This window comes from Lactuca saligna, chromosome 6, assembly GCF_052625555.1.
Source record: "Lactuca saligna cultivar CGN05327 chromosome 6, ASM5262555v1, whole genome shotgun sequence".
Taxonomy (NCBI): Eukaryota; Viridiplantae; Streptophyta; class Magnoliopsida; order Asterales; family Asteraceae; genus Lactuca; species Lactuca saligna.
Genome location: NC_136422.1, coordinates 18057286 through 18073985, shown reverse-complemented (window position 1 = coordinate 18073985; position 16700 = coordinate 18057286). Strand labels below are relative to the sequence as shown.

The 16700-nt window shown below is 36.5% G+C and overlaps 2 protein-coding genes and 1 pseudogene across 2 annotated transcripts; 2 read left to right on the top strand and 1 right to left on the bottom strand.

Annotated features, from left to right (window-relative positions):
- Positions 1-2312: 2312 nt before the first annotated feature.
- Positions 2313-5875, bottom strand: HCF107 (high chlorophyll fluorescent 107). The gene is made up of 8 exons (XM_078959737.1): positions 5185-5875; positions 4686-4829; positions 4298-4603; positions 4107-4166; positions 3335-3580; positions 3134-3244; positions 2889-3065; positions 2313-2789 (listed from the first exon to the last, which is right to left on the bottom strand). Exons 1-8 carry the CDS (start codon positions 5749-5751, stop codon positions 2448-2450), a joined length of 1953 nt encoding a protein of 650 aa, XP_078815863.1. The 5' UTR covers positions 5752-5875; the 3' UTR covers positions 2313-2447.
- Positions 5876-8274: 2399 nt separating this feature from the next.
- LOC145001608 (dirigent protein 1 pseudogene) lies at positions 8275-9056 on the top strand (annotated as a pseudogene).
- Positions 9057-12106: 3050 nt separating this feature from the next.
- LOC145001433 (peroxisomal and mitochondrial division factor 2-like) lies at positions 12107-13385 on the top strand. The gene has a single exon (XM_078960811.1). It carries the CDS (start codon positions 12233-12235, stop codon positions 13208-13210), a length of 978 nt encoding a protein of 325 aa, XP_078816937.1. The 5' UTR covers positions 12107-12232; the 3' UTR covers positions 13211-13385.
- Positions 13386-16700: the final 3315 nt, after the last annotated feature.

Sequence of the window (16700 nt, the reverse complement as noted above, 5' to 3'; positions counted from 1 at the left end):
AAGAATTCGGTGGTGTTTCGCTGGGGTCCTGAGCAGCAGACAACCTTTGAGATGCTCAGGCAGTGACTGTGTGAGGCATTGCTTCTTACCATGCCAGAGGGAGTAGATGACCTTGTAGTCTACTGTGATGCTTCGATCACCAGTATAGGAGCAATGCTAATGCAGCGGGGGTATGTAATCGCTTATGCCTCTAGACAGTTAAAGCCTCACGAGGCTAGCTACCCGATTCATGATTTAGAGTTCGGGGCAGTGGTGTTCGCCCTCAAGATTTGGCGGTATTACCTCTATGGGGTCTGATGTACTATCTACACAGACCACAAGAGTTTGAGGTACCTCATGTATTAGCTGAATCTGAACATGAGGTAGTGTCGGTGGTTAGATGTGGTAAAGGATTACGACTGTGAGATCTGTTACCACCCGGGCAAGGCCAACGTCCTAAGCCGCAAGGCGGTAGCGGCTCCGATCCGAGATATCTGTCTGAGGATGGCAGTGATTACTCCACTGCCGGAGCAGATTAGGGAGGCACGGGTGGAGGGCCTGAATGAGGAGCGCCAGAAGTGCAAGAGGATAGTGGGTCGAGTAACTTCGTTTGATTATGATAGCCGAGGATTGTTGACCATTCATGGGAGCATCTGGGTACCGTTCTGGGGAGGAGTACGGTATGTGTTGATGGATGAGGCCCACAAGTCTCGGTTCTCCATCCATCCGGGGGCGATGAAGATGTACAAAGATCTTCTACCCGATTACTGGTGGCCCTGCATGAAGCGGGACGTAACTTGGTACGTGGAGAGATGCCTGACCTGCAGGAAGGTTAAGGCAAAGCACCAGAGGCCCCACGGAAAGATGCAGCCGTTAGATATTCCTGTGTGGAAATGGGAGGATATCATTATGGATTTTATTACAAAATTTCCTAGGACTGCAAGTGGGGTTGATTCGACATGGTTCATCGTGAATCGATTAACCAAGAGCGTCTATTTCATACTGATCCAAGAGAGCATCTCGGCCGAGAAGTTGGTCGAGATTTATGTGTGAGAAGTAGTGGCACGTCATGGAGTGCCTGTCTCGGTGGTGTCAGACCGCTGAAAAAGTTATGGGTTGTCGGCGCCTGCTGGAACCCTAACCTACTGAATCTGTCAGCTTCTTCTTCTAATAGCTACATTAGATGAACTGAGCGTTAACAATTTTTTTCTGAGATCATCCCAGCAGGGTTTAGTATCCTGTCAAAACTTGTTTATCTTGATTTAACCATTTTCCAGCCTAATACCTCCAGAAATCGGGCTCTTGGCAAATCTTGAAACAGTATTTTTTTTAAAAAAAAAAATCAGTTAAATGGTTCAAACTTCAATCCCACATGAGATATGTCATTTGAAGTTTTTATGCTTTATTTGTAGTTTGTATGCCAATGCTCTTACTGAGTTACTGACAGAATTGTTGAAGTTTCTATTTGTGCTTTCTCTACACGAGTAATGTAATGGCTAGTTACTCTATATTATATGTAGTGAGAAATTGATGAAATGAGACTCATAATCAAATGTAATCTGTGCAATACCCAAAAAAATTTACCCAATTTGTCATCATTAGCATTGTCTTGATACCTTAAACTTTTTTGTTTTTCTCGAATATGGTAATAGTATGATATTGTAATTAATGATAAAATTTACAAATGAATCAGTATTATAATATGGATCAGTCCTCTTACTATTTGTCATTGCCAAAGGAGGCATATGATGAAATCGGGTCAACCAACGACTGGATATCAATCCTGGGATGAATGTGAGCAAACTGAAATTGTGCAAATTCTAATCTCACATGAAGAAGTTTCGATCAATTCGATCCAGTTTTGTATACTTTTCAAATGGGAAGATATCTCATTCAAAAACCCATGGAGAACCCAAGGGTTTGAAATTTGATATGGTTAGTATTACTATTACATTTTCCAAGTCTTCTTAACATTGTATGGAAGAAATAGTTTCTTTATTGATCAAGGAGCAAACTAAAATTACAGGTGACTTTTGATTATCCATCAGAATTTTTAACTTCAGTAAGCGGTGAGATTGGCTATAGTGGATTGGTTTCCATTACATTTGGTAGCAATAAACGCAAATGTGGGCCCTTTGGGGGCAATATGGGTTTGTATCATTTGGAGGATTTCATGGGAGTTGTCGCAACTCTCGTGTGCATACCATTGGAATCTATGTCAAACCCATCATGTCACCCCTTGAGCTCACCAATGAGCAATCATGATCAAGCCAAAAATCAGACAAGACTTTGAAAGTGTTTGTAATTTTGCTATGAAGAATGTATTTCCTCCATGGGTGCAAAACTGGTGTCTGTATTAATGGATGAATGTTTCAGACAGTTTGTTTGTGAATGTATCTTTTAACTATCATGGTTGATGTCAAACATATAAGACATTAGATACCAAGTAATTTTGATCAAATGACTTATTATACGGAGACCACCTTTTTACTTGGTCTCCAAACTTTTCTAAGAGACACGCTTTTCCTCTCAACAAAATTATTAGATTTTGATTCTAAATCTATATCTAATTTTGATGCATCAAGAGAAAGTTTTTCTCTGATAAACCCATCCAAATTAAACCCACTTCCACTTTCTTGTGTCTTATTTTCACCAACACCATTTCCTTCTTCATTAGTGGAAGAATCTTGCATTTTGTTATATGAATTCTGATCAATGTTGAGTAGCTTCTTTATACTATCAATTGCTGGATCTACTATCATGTCCAACACACCAGTCACCCATGACCCATCATCAATCACTTCAGTACGCTGTTGTCAACAATTAATTAATCACTACTAAATACAGAAAAAAGACAAATTTAACGGGTGTGGCTTATGATTTGACTAAAAAAAAATTCAAATAAATACCTGTTGAAAATACAAGTTTCTGATTTCTTCAGCACGTATGGAGTTTCCTTCATCTTCTTCAAGAGAAGCCCATGTCATCCATGTGACATAGCTTTGGGAATTTATGTTTAATGATGATCTAAACAGTCTTCTTGCAGCTGATAAATTCCCAACTCGCTGTTCTAAAACACCCCATGCCTTCACACATAAATGGAAATTAATTTTATTTTTTGAAAATGAAAAAAACAAAAATAAAAATTTAATACCTGAAGACAACGAGCAGCACTTTCGGTTGTTGAATTGATGGATAATGCTCGTTGGTAGAGTTCTCTTGCTGTTTTTATGTTTCCTTCTTTCCACTCCATCCAACCCCAAGCCTAATATAATATAATCAAAATTACACTACATTTTAAAGAATAATTTATTTTAATGGAAAAAAGGAAAATTAATGTTGCTAATATGCTTACAATCCAGACTGGTTGGTGTCTTGGGTCTAATTCTGATGCTCTTCTGAATAAAGCTCTAGCAAGATTTGCAGCTGAATGTTTGTATTCCAACAACCCAAGTGATTGTAGTAAAACAGGGTCTCTTGGATTCAATGCATGACCAATTTTTAGTAATTTTCTTCCTTGATCAATATTCCCAACATTTGCTTCAAAAACTCCCCATACATGCCATGCAAATCTGTTCTTTGGACTAGCTTCCACAGCTTTCTACAATAAGTAGCATTTCTTTCATATTCATTGTTAAAAATAAATAAATAAATAAATTTAAAAAAAAAAAAAAAAAAAAAAAAAAAAAAAAAAAACTATACAACTCAAATGGTGCAAAAGACATTATGTTTTTACTTTTTTTCATTTTTGATAATGCATTATTTTTTGTTTAAAATCGAACATCGTACTTTCAAATTTTGTTCAACGTTTTGACCTTTTCATTTTTATTTAGTGTCGCAAAAAACCCTATGTTTTCATTTTCTTTCAATTTTGACACTGCCTTTCCGATTTTTGTTCTAAAGACACTGTGTTTTCACTTTTTCCGATTTTGACATCTCATTTTCAAACTCAGCATGGCAAACAGGGTACCCAGAGAGGGTCCCGCTGAAATGGACAAAATTGAAAAATGTGACGTTCGATCCGGAACAAAAAGTAATCCAGTGTCAAAATCGAGAGAAAAAAGTGAAAATATAGTGTTTTTTATGTCATTTGTACAAAATAAAATTCAAATCATCAAATTTGTTACCTCAAAAAGCTGTCTGGCAACACGGTAATTTTCCTGTTGTACCTCAAGCTGAGCCCATGCCTGCATTAGTAAAATTCATTTTAATCTATAAAATACAATTAATTTCTGTTAATGAAGAGGACACAGGTTTGAGTCTCACAGCTTCAACTTTAAGAAATTTCAGATGATGTAAGAAAAGAAAGAGAACGTACGAGCCAGCTGGCGCAGCTTTTGGGGTTACATTTAGTGGCCTGTCTGAACAAGTATCGAGCTTGGTCAAACCGGTTTGACTTGGCTTCAAGCATTGCAAGTGTTTGATAAATGTACTCATTTCCACCACAATTCTTGAGTCCTTTACTAAGAAGATACCTAGCTTTTTTCACATTTCCAACTTTTAATTCCAAAACTGCCCATCCATGCCATGCTGCAACGTGTTTCTTATCAGCTACTGTTGCAGCATCGAATAGCTGTCTAGCTTTTCGTATGTTTCCCATTTTGTTTTCAAGAACAGCCCAACACTGGTTTAAGATAAGAAAATGTATGTAAGCATTAGGATTGACAAGAATAGTCCCTTGAGTTTGCTTAAATAGCAAAACTGACCTGCCAAATGTAGGCGTTTTCGCCTTGTGTTGCTTGACAACCTTTCTCGTAGACTGTTCTTGCTTCGGTTGATTTTGATTGCTTGCCTAATATCTTCCCTAGTGCCACATAAGACCTCCCATCTTCAGGCCAAATTGATATGCACTTCACACCATTGAATTTTGTATAAAAATATCTTAGGAACATCATATATACAAATACAAGAGCTTCTCACAACAGAAATGACAGCAGATCAAGAGAATTTACAATAGCATTTTATCTCATCTTTAGTTGTATTTATGTGTACTCAATTTGAATGATCTAAGTGTCTTTCATGGGAGTTTGCCTGGATTTATAAAGAAACTTATTTGAATTTAATACGATCATCAAAAACTCTGTAAGCATGTCTATTGTCAAGTCAAAATTTATCTAATGCACCGAAATTTAGCTACTTGCTTTAACAATGGATCAAATCGATTCTAACAGAACAATCGTTACTAGAATTGACTGAATTGTATACCTTTTGAAGAACTTCTTCAGCTTCCTTGTATCGAAAGTTCCTCGCCAACACTTTAGCTCTATACAACGCCAGATCTAAATTAACACCAAGCGGTTTGTCACCGGAGCTCGAAGAACCAACTCTCTTCGGCTCAAAAATCGGCATCTTCATCGCAAACTTAGATAAATTAGCATCAATCACAGACGACGTCGACGTCGACGTCGACGGGGAAGACGAACTTTCTTCTACTTCGATCTCACTTTCCACGTCGTTATCTTCTCCATACTCACCATCGTCGGTAGACTCCATCACCGGCCTGCGAACGACAAGTAGCTCCTCCAATGTTTGTTCCTCTGCGTCTTCACTTCCAGTATCATCGCATTCGACAGGAATTGCATCTTCTCGAAGTACCGGTGCCGGAGACGATGCGGCGACGGAGGAAGAAGCGTCGAGAGCATGTACATACGGAAATTGGAGGTGAGAATGTGTAAATGAGAGTTTAATGAGGGTGGTGAAGTGTAACTTCGAGGTGGCTCCATTAGAAGGAGAAAACAGAGGAAAGTGTTGTTTTGAGGAAGATAGCTTCATTTCTCTCACACACCACAAACGTCTTGGCGGGGATTTGAGGTGGGTGAAGATTGAAACGACGATTTTGCCCTTCAATGTATTTCCAAAAGCATCGTTTGTTGGGGGTGTTTGGTAATTTTGTTACTACAGAGAGCCACTGGCTAGAGATACGCCACGTTGCTGAGGTAAAATAGGTGGATGAGATCTTAAATAATGGAACACTGATTTCTTGTACACGTGGAAGATTTGCATTGGTTGTAAAGTATCAGATAAGTTGATCAGGTAGGCTTTTTTATGACTGGGGGTTTAGGGAGTTTGACACATATACAATAATATTTGAGAAAATAGCTGAAGGCAAAATACTACAAAGTATTGTGTATTGACTAATAAAGAGCAATACTTAAATCCAAATTGCAATTCATGATGTAATTGTTTTCGTTATATATTTTACAACTCTAACTGTAGTTATAATACGGAAATACATAAAACACAGATACAAGGCCTATATACATAAGTAGAACTTGGGTTATACTGACGCCCCTTAGCAGATGAGGCCCTGGGCCTTCATATCGCCTATAGTTGGGCCGGGTTATGTTATTTGATGTTATACGGTTACGACATCAAGTTGTAATAGTTATTGTTGGTAGTTTGATTGATGTCATGCGGTTGATGTTATCTAATTGTCAAGTTAGGTTGTGGTTGTTTTTTATGTTATGCACATGTGGTTTATGATATTTTATTACTATGTTATATGACATATTGATTATCATAATAGTTTCATGTAGTATCATTCCATATTATTGTGTTGTATAGATTGATCGATAAGGTAATGAGATCATTGTACAACGAAAAATAAGTAATACATACAGTAAAATTGTTTGGGATTAAATATTTTAATAGGTTTATGTTTTTTTAAATGATTATGAGCTTATGTGGTACAAAAATATAGTTTAAGAAAAAAATGTTTATATTAGTTTATGTGGTACCAAAAAGCAATAAGTGATAAATCGGTTTTAGAATTTAGCAATGTTTGCTTATATATGTAAAATAACAAAAACAATTGTCAAACATGATTTGGTAAATTGTTATGCATCTAGCTCGTCATGAAAAGGGAAAAACAAGGTTACAATCCATGTGATTTTTAGGGTTAAACGGTGAGAAAACGGTCAATTGGTCTCCTAATATAATAATTTTTTTGAAATAAGTTATAAGTACTTTAAAATAAGTTTGTAAGAAACAAGATGGAGCTGCTGTTTAAATTAGTAAACATTTTTTTAGTTTAATCCATGAAAACACTTAAAATTATGTAGTATGGTATCAAACCACAATAAATTGATAAATATCTTAAATAAACAATCATATACAAATTTGTTTTATCGACCCATTTCAAGCTAATGTGAGAACCACATGATTTGATTTAGGTTATGTATAACACCACAGCTATCTTGCTTATGTTTCGAAATATTTTAAATTGTCATATGAGTTGAACCAAAAAATAGTTTATAAAGCTAGTATTTTAAAAGCTACTTATCCAAAAGCATCTTATGAAGCTTTTTTAAAAATACATTATACCGATTGCAAAAACTTATATTATTAGTTAAATAAAATTAAAAATTAAAAAAAAAAAAAAAAACAACGTTTATTAGTGAATGTCTCTACACTTTTTTAGATGTCTTTGCACTTTTCCAATTCATTCTTTATTTTAAAATTGTTTTTCCCCTAAAATGATTTTACATAACCTAAACACATATGTACACTTATAGCAAAAAAACTACAAATTTACCCGTGTTCTTTACCTTGTTTTTCCTTTTACATATATATCATAGATATGGCTTAGGGTTTGTTCGTTGTATGGGTCTAATAAGAGGTTGGGTCTCACTCGGTAAGATTCAGACTGTTTATATCACATTTAGAAGTCTTAAACTCGGATAGAAAATCAAAGAACTATTATATATACACACTTTAGTTAATTGAAATGTATTACAAGTTAGTGTTATAATAATGAATTATTTTTCTACATATTTTTTTATGTCATTTTATATTTTAGATAGTTTATCGGTTAGTTTTTACCAAATGTTGTTTCTTTTCAGGTAATTTATTAACTATCAATTAGTTCTTTTACCAAGCTACTAACTTTTTAGCTATCTGTTATTTTGTCAAACCTAACCTTAAAAAATTTTAATATGCTAACCTATATAATAAAATTCAAATAACAAAACCAATCAATTTTTGTATCTAATCGAGATACTTTATTTAGCCTAAACTATATACTAAATTCAAATAACAAAACCAACCAATTTTTTTATCTAATCGATATACTTTATTTAGCCTAAACAATCCGCATCCCTATTTACCATCGATGAATTATACAAGGCAATACTTAATGTCCTTTTCACATAAAATATTTCGCCACTATGCACTAAAATTAAAATAATACATAATACTTAAATAAACAATTACTATTGTAAGAAAAAGAATCAAACCCTTTTGTCATTTTCCTTCGCTAACAGATTCTAAACACTAATCGAAGCATCTTTATTAACACTTAAACACACACCAAAAACATCAAACATAACCTCCATATCCAATACCAAAAAACCATGACAAATCCCCTCTTTTTTGCCTCACTCTCCATCCCGCTTATTGCGATTCCTCTTCTCTATTGGGTCTACACCTATCCCAAAAACAAATACAAGCAAACCAATCTTGTTCTCTATGTACATGACTACCTCACCGGTGATGACAAGTCAGCAATGACAGTGGCCGGAAAAGAGGGGCCCACCACTAGTATCATGCATTTCGGGACCCTTTTGGCACATGATGATCCAGTAACTGTAGGCCCTGATCCTAAGTCTGAAGAAGTTGGAAGGGCGCAAGGTATGTACATCAACAGTCAACTAGATGGGAAGGCTTTGTTCATGATCTTTTCTGTCATGTTCACCGATGGGGAGTATAAAGGGAGCACACTCGAGATTCAGGGAGCCGATCCTTTTGTGCTGAAAGAAAGAGAGTTTTCAGTTGTTTCAGGAACAGGTTACTTTCGGTTTGTGAGAGGGTATGGGATCATGACGACAGAGTTTCTTGACATACAGAATTTGAGAGCTATTATCAAGCTTAATATAACGGTGAGGCATTTTTAAATGTTGCATTGTGGATTTAGATTTTAATTCCATATGGAAGTCTCGACACTTATTTATTGTTTTGGCTGGGCTGCGATTAAACTTGTGTTAACAAACGCCCATCAATTGCAACTTTGTGGCTTGAAGCCTTTAAGGCTTTACCCATCACTTTAGTGGACTTTTGGCCCATTGTTTCGGGATTATCAACTATATGTATTTCTATATCTAATAAACTTCGTCATCTTCTCATCTCTAAAAACATTGGCTAAATATGTATTTTAACAGAAGTAATCGATTGTTAATCAGAGATTAAAATCCGTATGTATGTTTATGGTTTATATTGTTGTTCATACCGAAGCTTACTCCTCAGTTTTAAGGAAAACGTTCAACCACATTGTCTTTACAAACTACAAGGCACATTAACGTAATAACGTCGACAAATAAACTATCATTTTATCCAACACATTTGTTCTATTTGAGTAACTCAGGGACTTAATGACTTTTATAGTTTTATATCAAACTTTAAAAAAGTATAGTTATTGTCATAATTATTACAGTATTAGGTTTCGAAAGGTATAAAACATCCTGTGATAATACAACTTTAAGAAAGTAAACAACGGCATGATAAAATCTCAGGGATATCACATATGATTTTAGGAGTCCACACCAGAAAAACTCCCCAAAACATTTACATTGTGTTGCAAAAATTGAGAGGTTGCACCGACCACCACAGGAACCCCTTAAATTTGCCCATGCATACGTCACATGTAAACAGGTTGAATAAAGAACTTTGAAACATTGGAAATTGTTGGTTTTTTTTTTTTTTGTTAATGTGCAACTTGGAATTTGGTGAACCGAATGGATAATCCGACCCGAAATAAACTGTCTATTGGAATTCAACTAAACAAGTTAAGAAACTTCATACACACGATAGATGATTTATTTAAAATACGTGGAATAAACTTTTGAAAAAATCTGCAAACGAAAAACTATAAAACTAAATAGAGTATTTAATGTTGTTTGGTCAAAGTGATATACGTCCACAGAAGAACGAGAGAGAAATGATTTTATTAACTTCTAAAAACAATTACAATTACTCACAAAATGTTATGCCTCACTTAAACTCTTAAACAAAAATAATCTTTTTGTTGACAGACTGCTCCAAAGGATAAGTTTTCAGCCTCATAATTATTGTTCTTGAACGTGTTCACGACAAACTAGCAACGAAATAATGATGAGAATATGTGCTTATTTATAGGAAAGTATGAGAATACCCTTCGCAGTTTGCTGCTATTATAGGAATTTGGATTTCTTTCCCCCGGATATCGATTTATCGAGAGTGCTACTCTTTTCATCAGCTAATGGGTCAAGCTTATCCATAATTAGGCTCTAAACAAAATCAATCAATCACATGACATCATGCAACTGTTTCTAGAATCTTCAACCTTGAGTGATATGCATGGCTACCTGTCATTTACCTAGGAATACGTTCTCAAGACACAACATCACATTCTCAAGTCCAACAACACATTCTCCAACTGCTTGAGCACATTCAACACATAGGCAATGGATTCAACAAGCGCCTAACCTTTTACCAAATGATTGGCAACCACTTTCTGAATCTTCGTAATGCTTTCTGATGCATGGCAACGCTTTCTGACTCCTGCCAACAGGCAACATCCCACATGTTATTTTGTTTACCTCTCTTTCTCGAAATCAATCTTCATCTACCTTGTATCCTTTATTGGACCCTCTTCCTCTGTCTTCGGTACTTAGGATATTACTAGAAGCTTCTTCGGAACTTAATGTGCGCATATCATCACCAATGATTAAAACGTGAATGCCAGCTTAGCACTTTTTGTTGAACTGCTAACTGTTATCAATGTATCGGACCAATGAACGACAAAGATGATAATATTAGCAATGTTTGGATTCATTCCCGAATCTAATGTTAACCGAAGTCAACCTTGTGATGATTGAATTGAAATCATTAACATGATCAGTTACATAGCCACCTTCCTTCATCTTTAGATTCACCAACTACCGGATCAAGAAAACTTTATTCGTCGTTGAAGGTTTTTCTTACATATTAGCTAGACAATGTGTTTATCAATTTGTAGGCGGTATTCGTAATGACAAAATTGTAAGCTGGTTTTTTCTCTGGAATTTGGAATCGTCGTATTCGAATTTGTTGATCCTAACTTTTCCAACTTCAACCATAACTCTAATCTCACTTTATGGGGATTCTAACAAAACAAGTTAAGCAACTTCAAACAAATGATAAACGATTTCTGTAAAATACGCGGAATAAACATCTAAAAATTTTGCAAAGAAAATTTTGTAAAACTGAATACAGTATTTTAGTCAAAATATAAGAATGATTAAATTCAAAAAAATTTACATAACAAAATACTATTTAATAAAAGGACGTTATATGTAAAAAAACATAAAAACAATGTTGGTACAAAAAAAAAGTTTCTTCCAATGATAATAACCAAGAGTAGTTATAATTAGAGAATTTTGTGTATACCATTATTAAATATAGTTTTTGCGTAGACTAAACTCTAAATATCATATGTCTTTCTTAAACTTTTACTTATCATATTTTCTCAAAAAAATAGTTTAAATATTTTATAATCCTCTTTATATTTTTGAAATCATGAAATTTGAAAAAAAAAAATAATAAATAAATGGACCATTTTGCCCTAAATCGTAGGATGTCTTCAAACGATCATTGGTTTTTATCCTTTCGTCGTCTTCTTCACAATCATCGGTGTTCACCTCTCTTTGTCTTCCTTTTTGTCTCTCATTAGCTTCTTTCCTTCAATCGTGTATAAGCAACAAGTAATTATGTCGTCTTTCTTTTTGTCTCATCGCTATCTTTCTTCTTGCTTTTGATTAATGTTAGTATGTGTTTGATAAAATTTATGTGTGTAATTTTGATCTTCTAATCTTAATGTTTTAGATTCTTGATCTTAAACTCTTTTATGGAAGCCTTGAATATAATTTTTCACCAATCCCTTTTCATATATGCTCTTGTTTTGGAAGCAAAATCAATCGGAACTTGCTGGAAATTCATGTTTGAAAAGAAAAGATGACCGTATGTTCGCCAAAAATACTAAATTATAGATCATTATGGTATTTTATAAACAAATTAAATTGTTACACACATAAAATAACACAAATAAAATAACTAGATATATAAAATAAAAATGTATTATTATCCTAAGGTGGACCGGTGGAGGAATAATCTACAACGCAAACACATGCTACAAGGGCTTTAAGCCTTTTAGCCCCATGGTCTCAACTCTCAAGTTGATTTGAGACCCACCAAACCCTAGCATCAAACATCTTTTCCCTGCAGAGAAAAAGTTAGAAGAACCATGTCTGATGAAGTGGTTGTAAACGGTGCCGGCGCCGACGTGGATGTTGAAATAGCAGCAAAGGAAGAAGATTCCGACGGAACTATGAACCTAACTGTTCAAAAATTGATGCAAAAGCTCGCGATTTTGGAGCAGGAAAAACAAGAACTTATCAACGATAAGGAATCGGCCACTGCAAAAATTAAGGAACTTGAGGATGAGATCAAGACGTCCGAATCCGATATGAGGGCGTTGACTTCGATTGCTGGAAGGGCGGCTGAACTCGAGACTGAGGTGTCGAGGATGCAACATGATTTAATTTCGTCGATGTCCGATGCACAAGAATCTAATGCTGAGCTATCTGAATTGAAAAGAGTCGTGGAAGAATTAAAGAAGAGCGAATCAGAGAAAGCAGAGAAAGTTGATGTTATTGAGAACGAGAGGAACTTGCTGTTGGAACGTTTGAATAAAGAGGCCGAAAAGCTAAAGGAGGAGGAGAATCAAATTCGCGAACTCGAGAGGAAGATTGAGAGTCTTGAGACGAGGGAGAGTAGTCAGAAGAGTGAGAGGCTCAAGGTTGAGGAAGAAGCTAAAGCAAAAATCAGCAAGAAAGATGATCAGATACAGAGTTTGAGCATGATGGTTGACGAGTTCCAATCTGTAATCGTCAAGAATCGTGCTGATATGGAGAAATCAGAAAAGGAGAAAGAGGAGTTGGAGATTAGGAAGAATGATTTGGAAGCCCTGTTGAAGAATTCAGAGAGTAAGGTTAAGGAGATGGAGGACAGATTGGATCAATTACAAAAAGAATTGGAAGCGTACGAGAAGATTAACAGTGTTCTGAAGGAGAAAGTGGTAGAGGATACCAATGGCATAGAAGCTAAGAGAGGTATCATCCTCAATGGTGATGAGAAGAAGCTCGATTGGCCCATCATTGCTGTGGGAGCTGGTGCTATTGCTACAGTAGCACTTGTGTACTTCCGTCATGCAAACAGGTGAGCCTGAGGTTTTCTTTGTGTTCTAATTAAAATATGCTTTGAGTTTTATAGGTTTTTTGAGTTGATCGGCTTGAACCATATTCTAAAGGACATGTTTTATTTGTCCAATAATCGTAGTCTATGTTTTGTATTGGTATAATATTTTTCATTTTATCCTTTAATATCATGATTGTCGATTTTGGTGTGTTAATTAGAAAAAAAGGTACTATTTGTCTAATTTTCTGTCAAGTGGAATAGTTGCACCTCCTATGGCCTCTTATTTCTTTTATGTTTTGTTTTGTTGCTGCGAGATCTTTACATACATTTTTTTATGTATTGTGTCAAATGCTCTTATTGGGATTTTGATTTTGCCTTTGTAGTGTTTGCTTTTCTTGTTAACGATGATGCTAAGTAGTCAATAAAGTAAAAGGGTAAACACCATCCATTGGTGCTCTCCCTATGTTGAGATAAATCACAATGCGTATTGTGTAAGGAGTGATGCCTCCTATATCTAAACACTATTTATAAACATGTGACAAGTTAAAATAACATAGATACTAAATAATAAGTGACTTGCTAATTTTGCCTTGAGATGAAAGTAGCATGCTATTTCTGTATTAAAAGAGAAAGTAGCATGCTAATTTTGCCTTCATACAAATTTCAGCCACTTTGTTCAAAGATGCCCTCTTTTAACATTTTTTCGATGAGATTTAAAATTATAGAAGACGGTTACGATTAATTGGTGAATTGATATGTAATTTGGTGACTGCATTACATGTGTATCGACAGTTAGTTTCCCCAATAAAAACAGATGGTTACATTACATGGATGTGAAAAGAAGTTTCCACAATGTTTGTTTGCCTTCTATGCATAGATGGTTAATTATGACCATTTTGTACTTGCAGTTTTTTTTTATTTACAATCAAACCAAGCAAAGTTCAATATTATGGTCTTCAATTGAGCGTTTGCTTTTACTTTACATCTCTTATTCTTGTAACACTTTATATATATATATATATATATATATAGAGAGAGAGAGAGAGAGAGAGAGAGAGATGCATGCAAACAAAATAAAATGAAACAATATTGATTGCATTGTGCAAGGAAACTACATACAGTTTAGGCTATGTAAACAATTTTCATCACATTGTATCACAACTCTATAGAAATTTAAAATGTATTTATACACGTAAAATACATTTTGTATTACATAGATAAGAACTCTTGGTTATAATATCAATGAAACATGAAAGATTAAACAACTTGTTTTTTATTCTCCTAGCATGGGAGTGTAGTCAACTTAGTCAAATACCAAGATAAAAATTACATTAATAAAATATGATGATTCGTCATAAATTGGGATTTTGGTCGGCGTAATCAAATACCATGATAATTGAGTAGATGTTTAGAAAACATGATGAGGCGGAGATGGTCAATGAGATAATGCTAGATGATATCCAAATCTCAAATCAATCTTGGAAAACCAAGATGCTCCCTGCAGCTGATCAAATAAGTCGTCGACCTCGGTAATGGATAGTTGTTCTTAACCTTTAACTTGTTCAACTCCCGGTAATCGATGCACATCCGGTATGAACCATTATTCTTCTTGACAAAAAGGATCGGTGCTCCCCAGGACGAACTACCCGACCGAATAAATCCCTTTCTCAACAGCTCCTGAAGCTGCGAGGATAACTCTTACATCTCGGGTGGCGCACGACGATATGGTGCCTTGGCAATAGGCGCCACCCCCGGAATCAGATCAATCTGAAACTCCACCTGTCGTTCAGGAGGCATACCCGGCAAATCCTCAAAAAAAAACATCCGGAAATTCACGTACTACTGGAACCTCAAAAACAGAATCCAACCTCTCATTGGCAACCCAAGTATCCACTACATAAGCTAAGAAGCCCATGCATCCATGTTGCAAACTCTATCTCACCCAGGTGGCAGAGCAGAAAACTAATCCTGATCTAGTTCCCTCGCCATAGATAGTGAGCACTCCCCTACTAGGGTCTTAGATCGTCACCATCTGACGCTCGCAATCAATCACCGCTCCAAATCGACTTAACTAATCCATGCGCACTATAACACAGACATCCCCCATCGTTATCGGCACCAGATCAATCGGAAACTCAACACTAAAAATCTCCAAAACACAATCCCGAAATACATCGGTGGTAGAAACAACATGCTCGTTGGCTAGAGAAACCCTCAATGGTTGACTCAAAGCCTCGCGCCTAATGCTGAAGCAACGACTAAAGGATAAAGACACAAAGGATCGACTCGCACCCGAGTCAAACAGCATCAAGGCAGGTATAGAATTCACAGGGAAAGTACCTATATGAAGCACAATATAAGCATAAACGAGTCATAAATACAACATTAATAAGGAAATACATACCAACAACAACGTCAGGTGTTGCTCGGACCTCCTTCGCAGTCAGTTGGAAGGCTCTCCCACGAGCTCTCGGAACTTCGACCTTCCCCGACTGACCATCAGTGACATACAAGGCAGCAGGAGCAGGGGCCTGGGTTGGTCTCTGAGTGAGCTGAGGAAACTCGGCCTTCCGGTGGCCAATCTGGTTGCAATGAAAGCAAATCGAAAATCCCTTGGGGCAATCCTTCGCCATATGCCCCTCCTTGTCACATTTGTAGAAAATCCCCTGTCGGTAAGATCCCTCGTGACTCTGACCGCACTTGCCACAAGTGCGGCCCTTCTGGCCTCCTACTCTAGTATCAGCGAGCTTAGCCCGCTTGGTCGCCGACTGCGACTGCTCTGGTCTCCTGTCTCTCCTATGAGACTCTTTTTCCTCCCTTGTCTGAGTCTCCAGCCCGATCTCGCTCCTCCTGGTATTGGTCTGTAGCTCAACCAATGTCTGATATGATGAGTTTGCCATGAACTCTCGAATGTACCTCCTCAATATGCTTAAGTACCGGCTCACACGTGCCTGCTCTGTAGCCATGTGCTCAGATCAGAATAACACCCTCTCATGAAACATCCTCGTGATCTCTATCTTCTGCTTGAGAGACAGAAACTCTTGAGCCAACCATTCCCTCTCCACCTGGGGAACGAACTCATCTCGAAATAGTTGGGTGAATCTGTAACAACCCAAAAATACGACCCAAAAATTTCGTTTGTCGATATAATCAAAACCATAATCAGGGTGTCATATAATAAAACCATGCGTGATGTATTCCAACATAAATGAAAACACTGTGCGGAAACTGTATCATACTACGGCAAATCAAAACAAACTAAATCAATCCCAGGCTAAAGCTAAGCTGTGGTGTGTGCGACGCCGTCACCCCGAGCTCTTCCCTTTGCTTGCGGAAGTACCTGAAACCAAAACTGAAACCGTAGGCACGAAGCTTAGTGAGCTCCCCCAAACTACCACATACCATACAATAACATATAAACACATATTGGGCCTTGCCCACTGCATCGGGCCGAAGCCCGGAAACTGCATCGGACCGAAGTCCGGAACTGACCGGGACCTTGTCCCCTGCATCGG

Bases quoted from the DNA above. Each gene is read 5' to 3' on its own strand.
- HCF107 (XM_078959737.1), bottom strand. From the start codon at position 5,751: ATGAAGCTATCTTCCTCAAAACAACACTTTCCTCTGTTTTCTCCTTCT. The intron at 3,245-3,334 runs GTAAGCATATTA...ATATTATATTAG, and splicing joins GACACCAACCAGTCTGGATT to GCTTGGGGTTGGATGGAGTG. The intron at 2,790-2,888 runs GTATTTATTTGA...TGTTGACAACAG, and splicing joins GAAACTTGTATTTTCAACAG to CGTACTGAAGTGATTGATGA.
- LOC145001433 (XM_078960811.1), top strand. From the start codon at position 12,233: ATGTCTGATGAAGTGGTTGTAAACGGTGCCGGCGCCGACGTGGATGTT.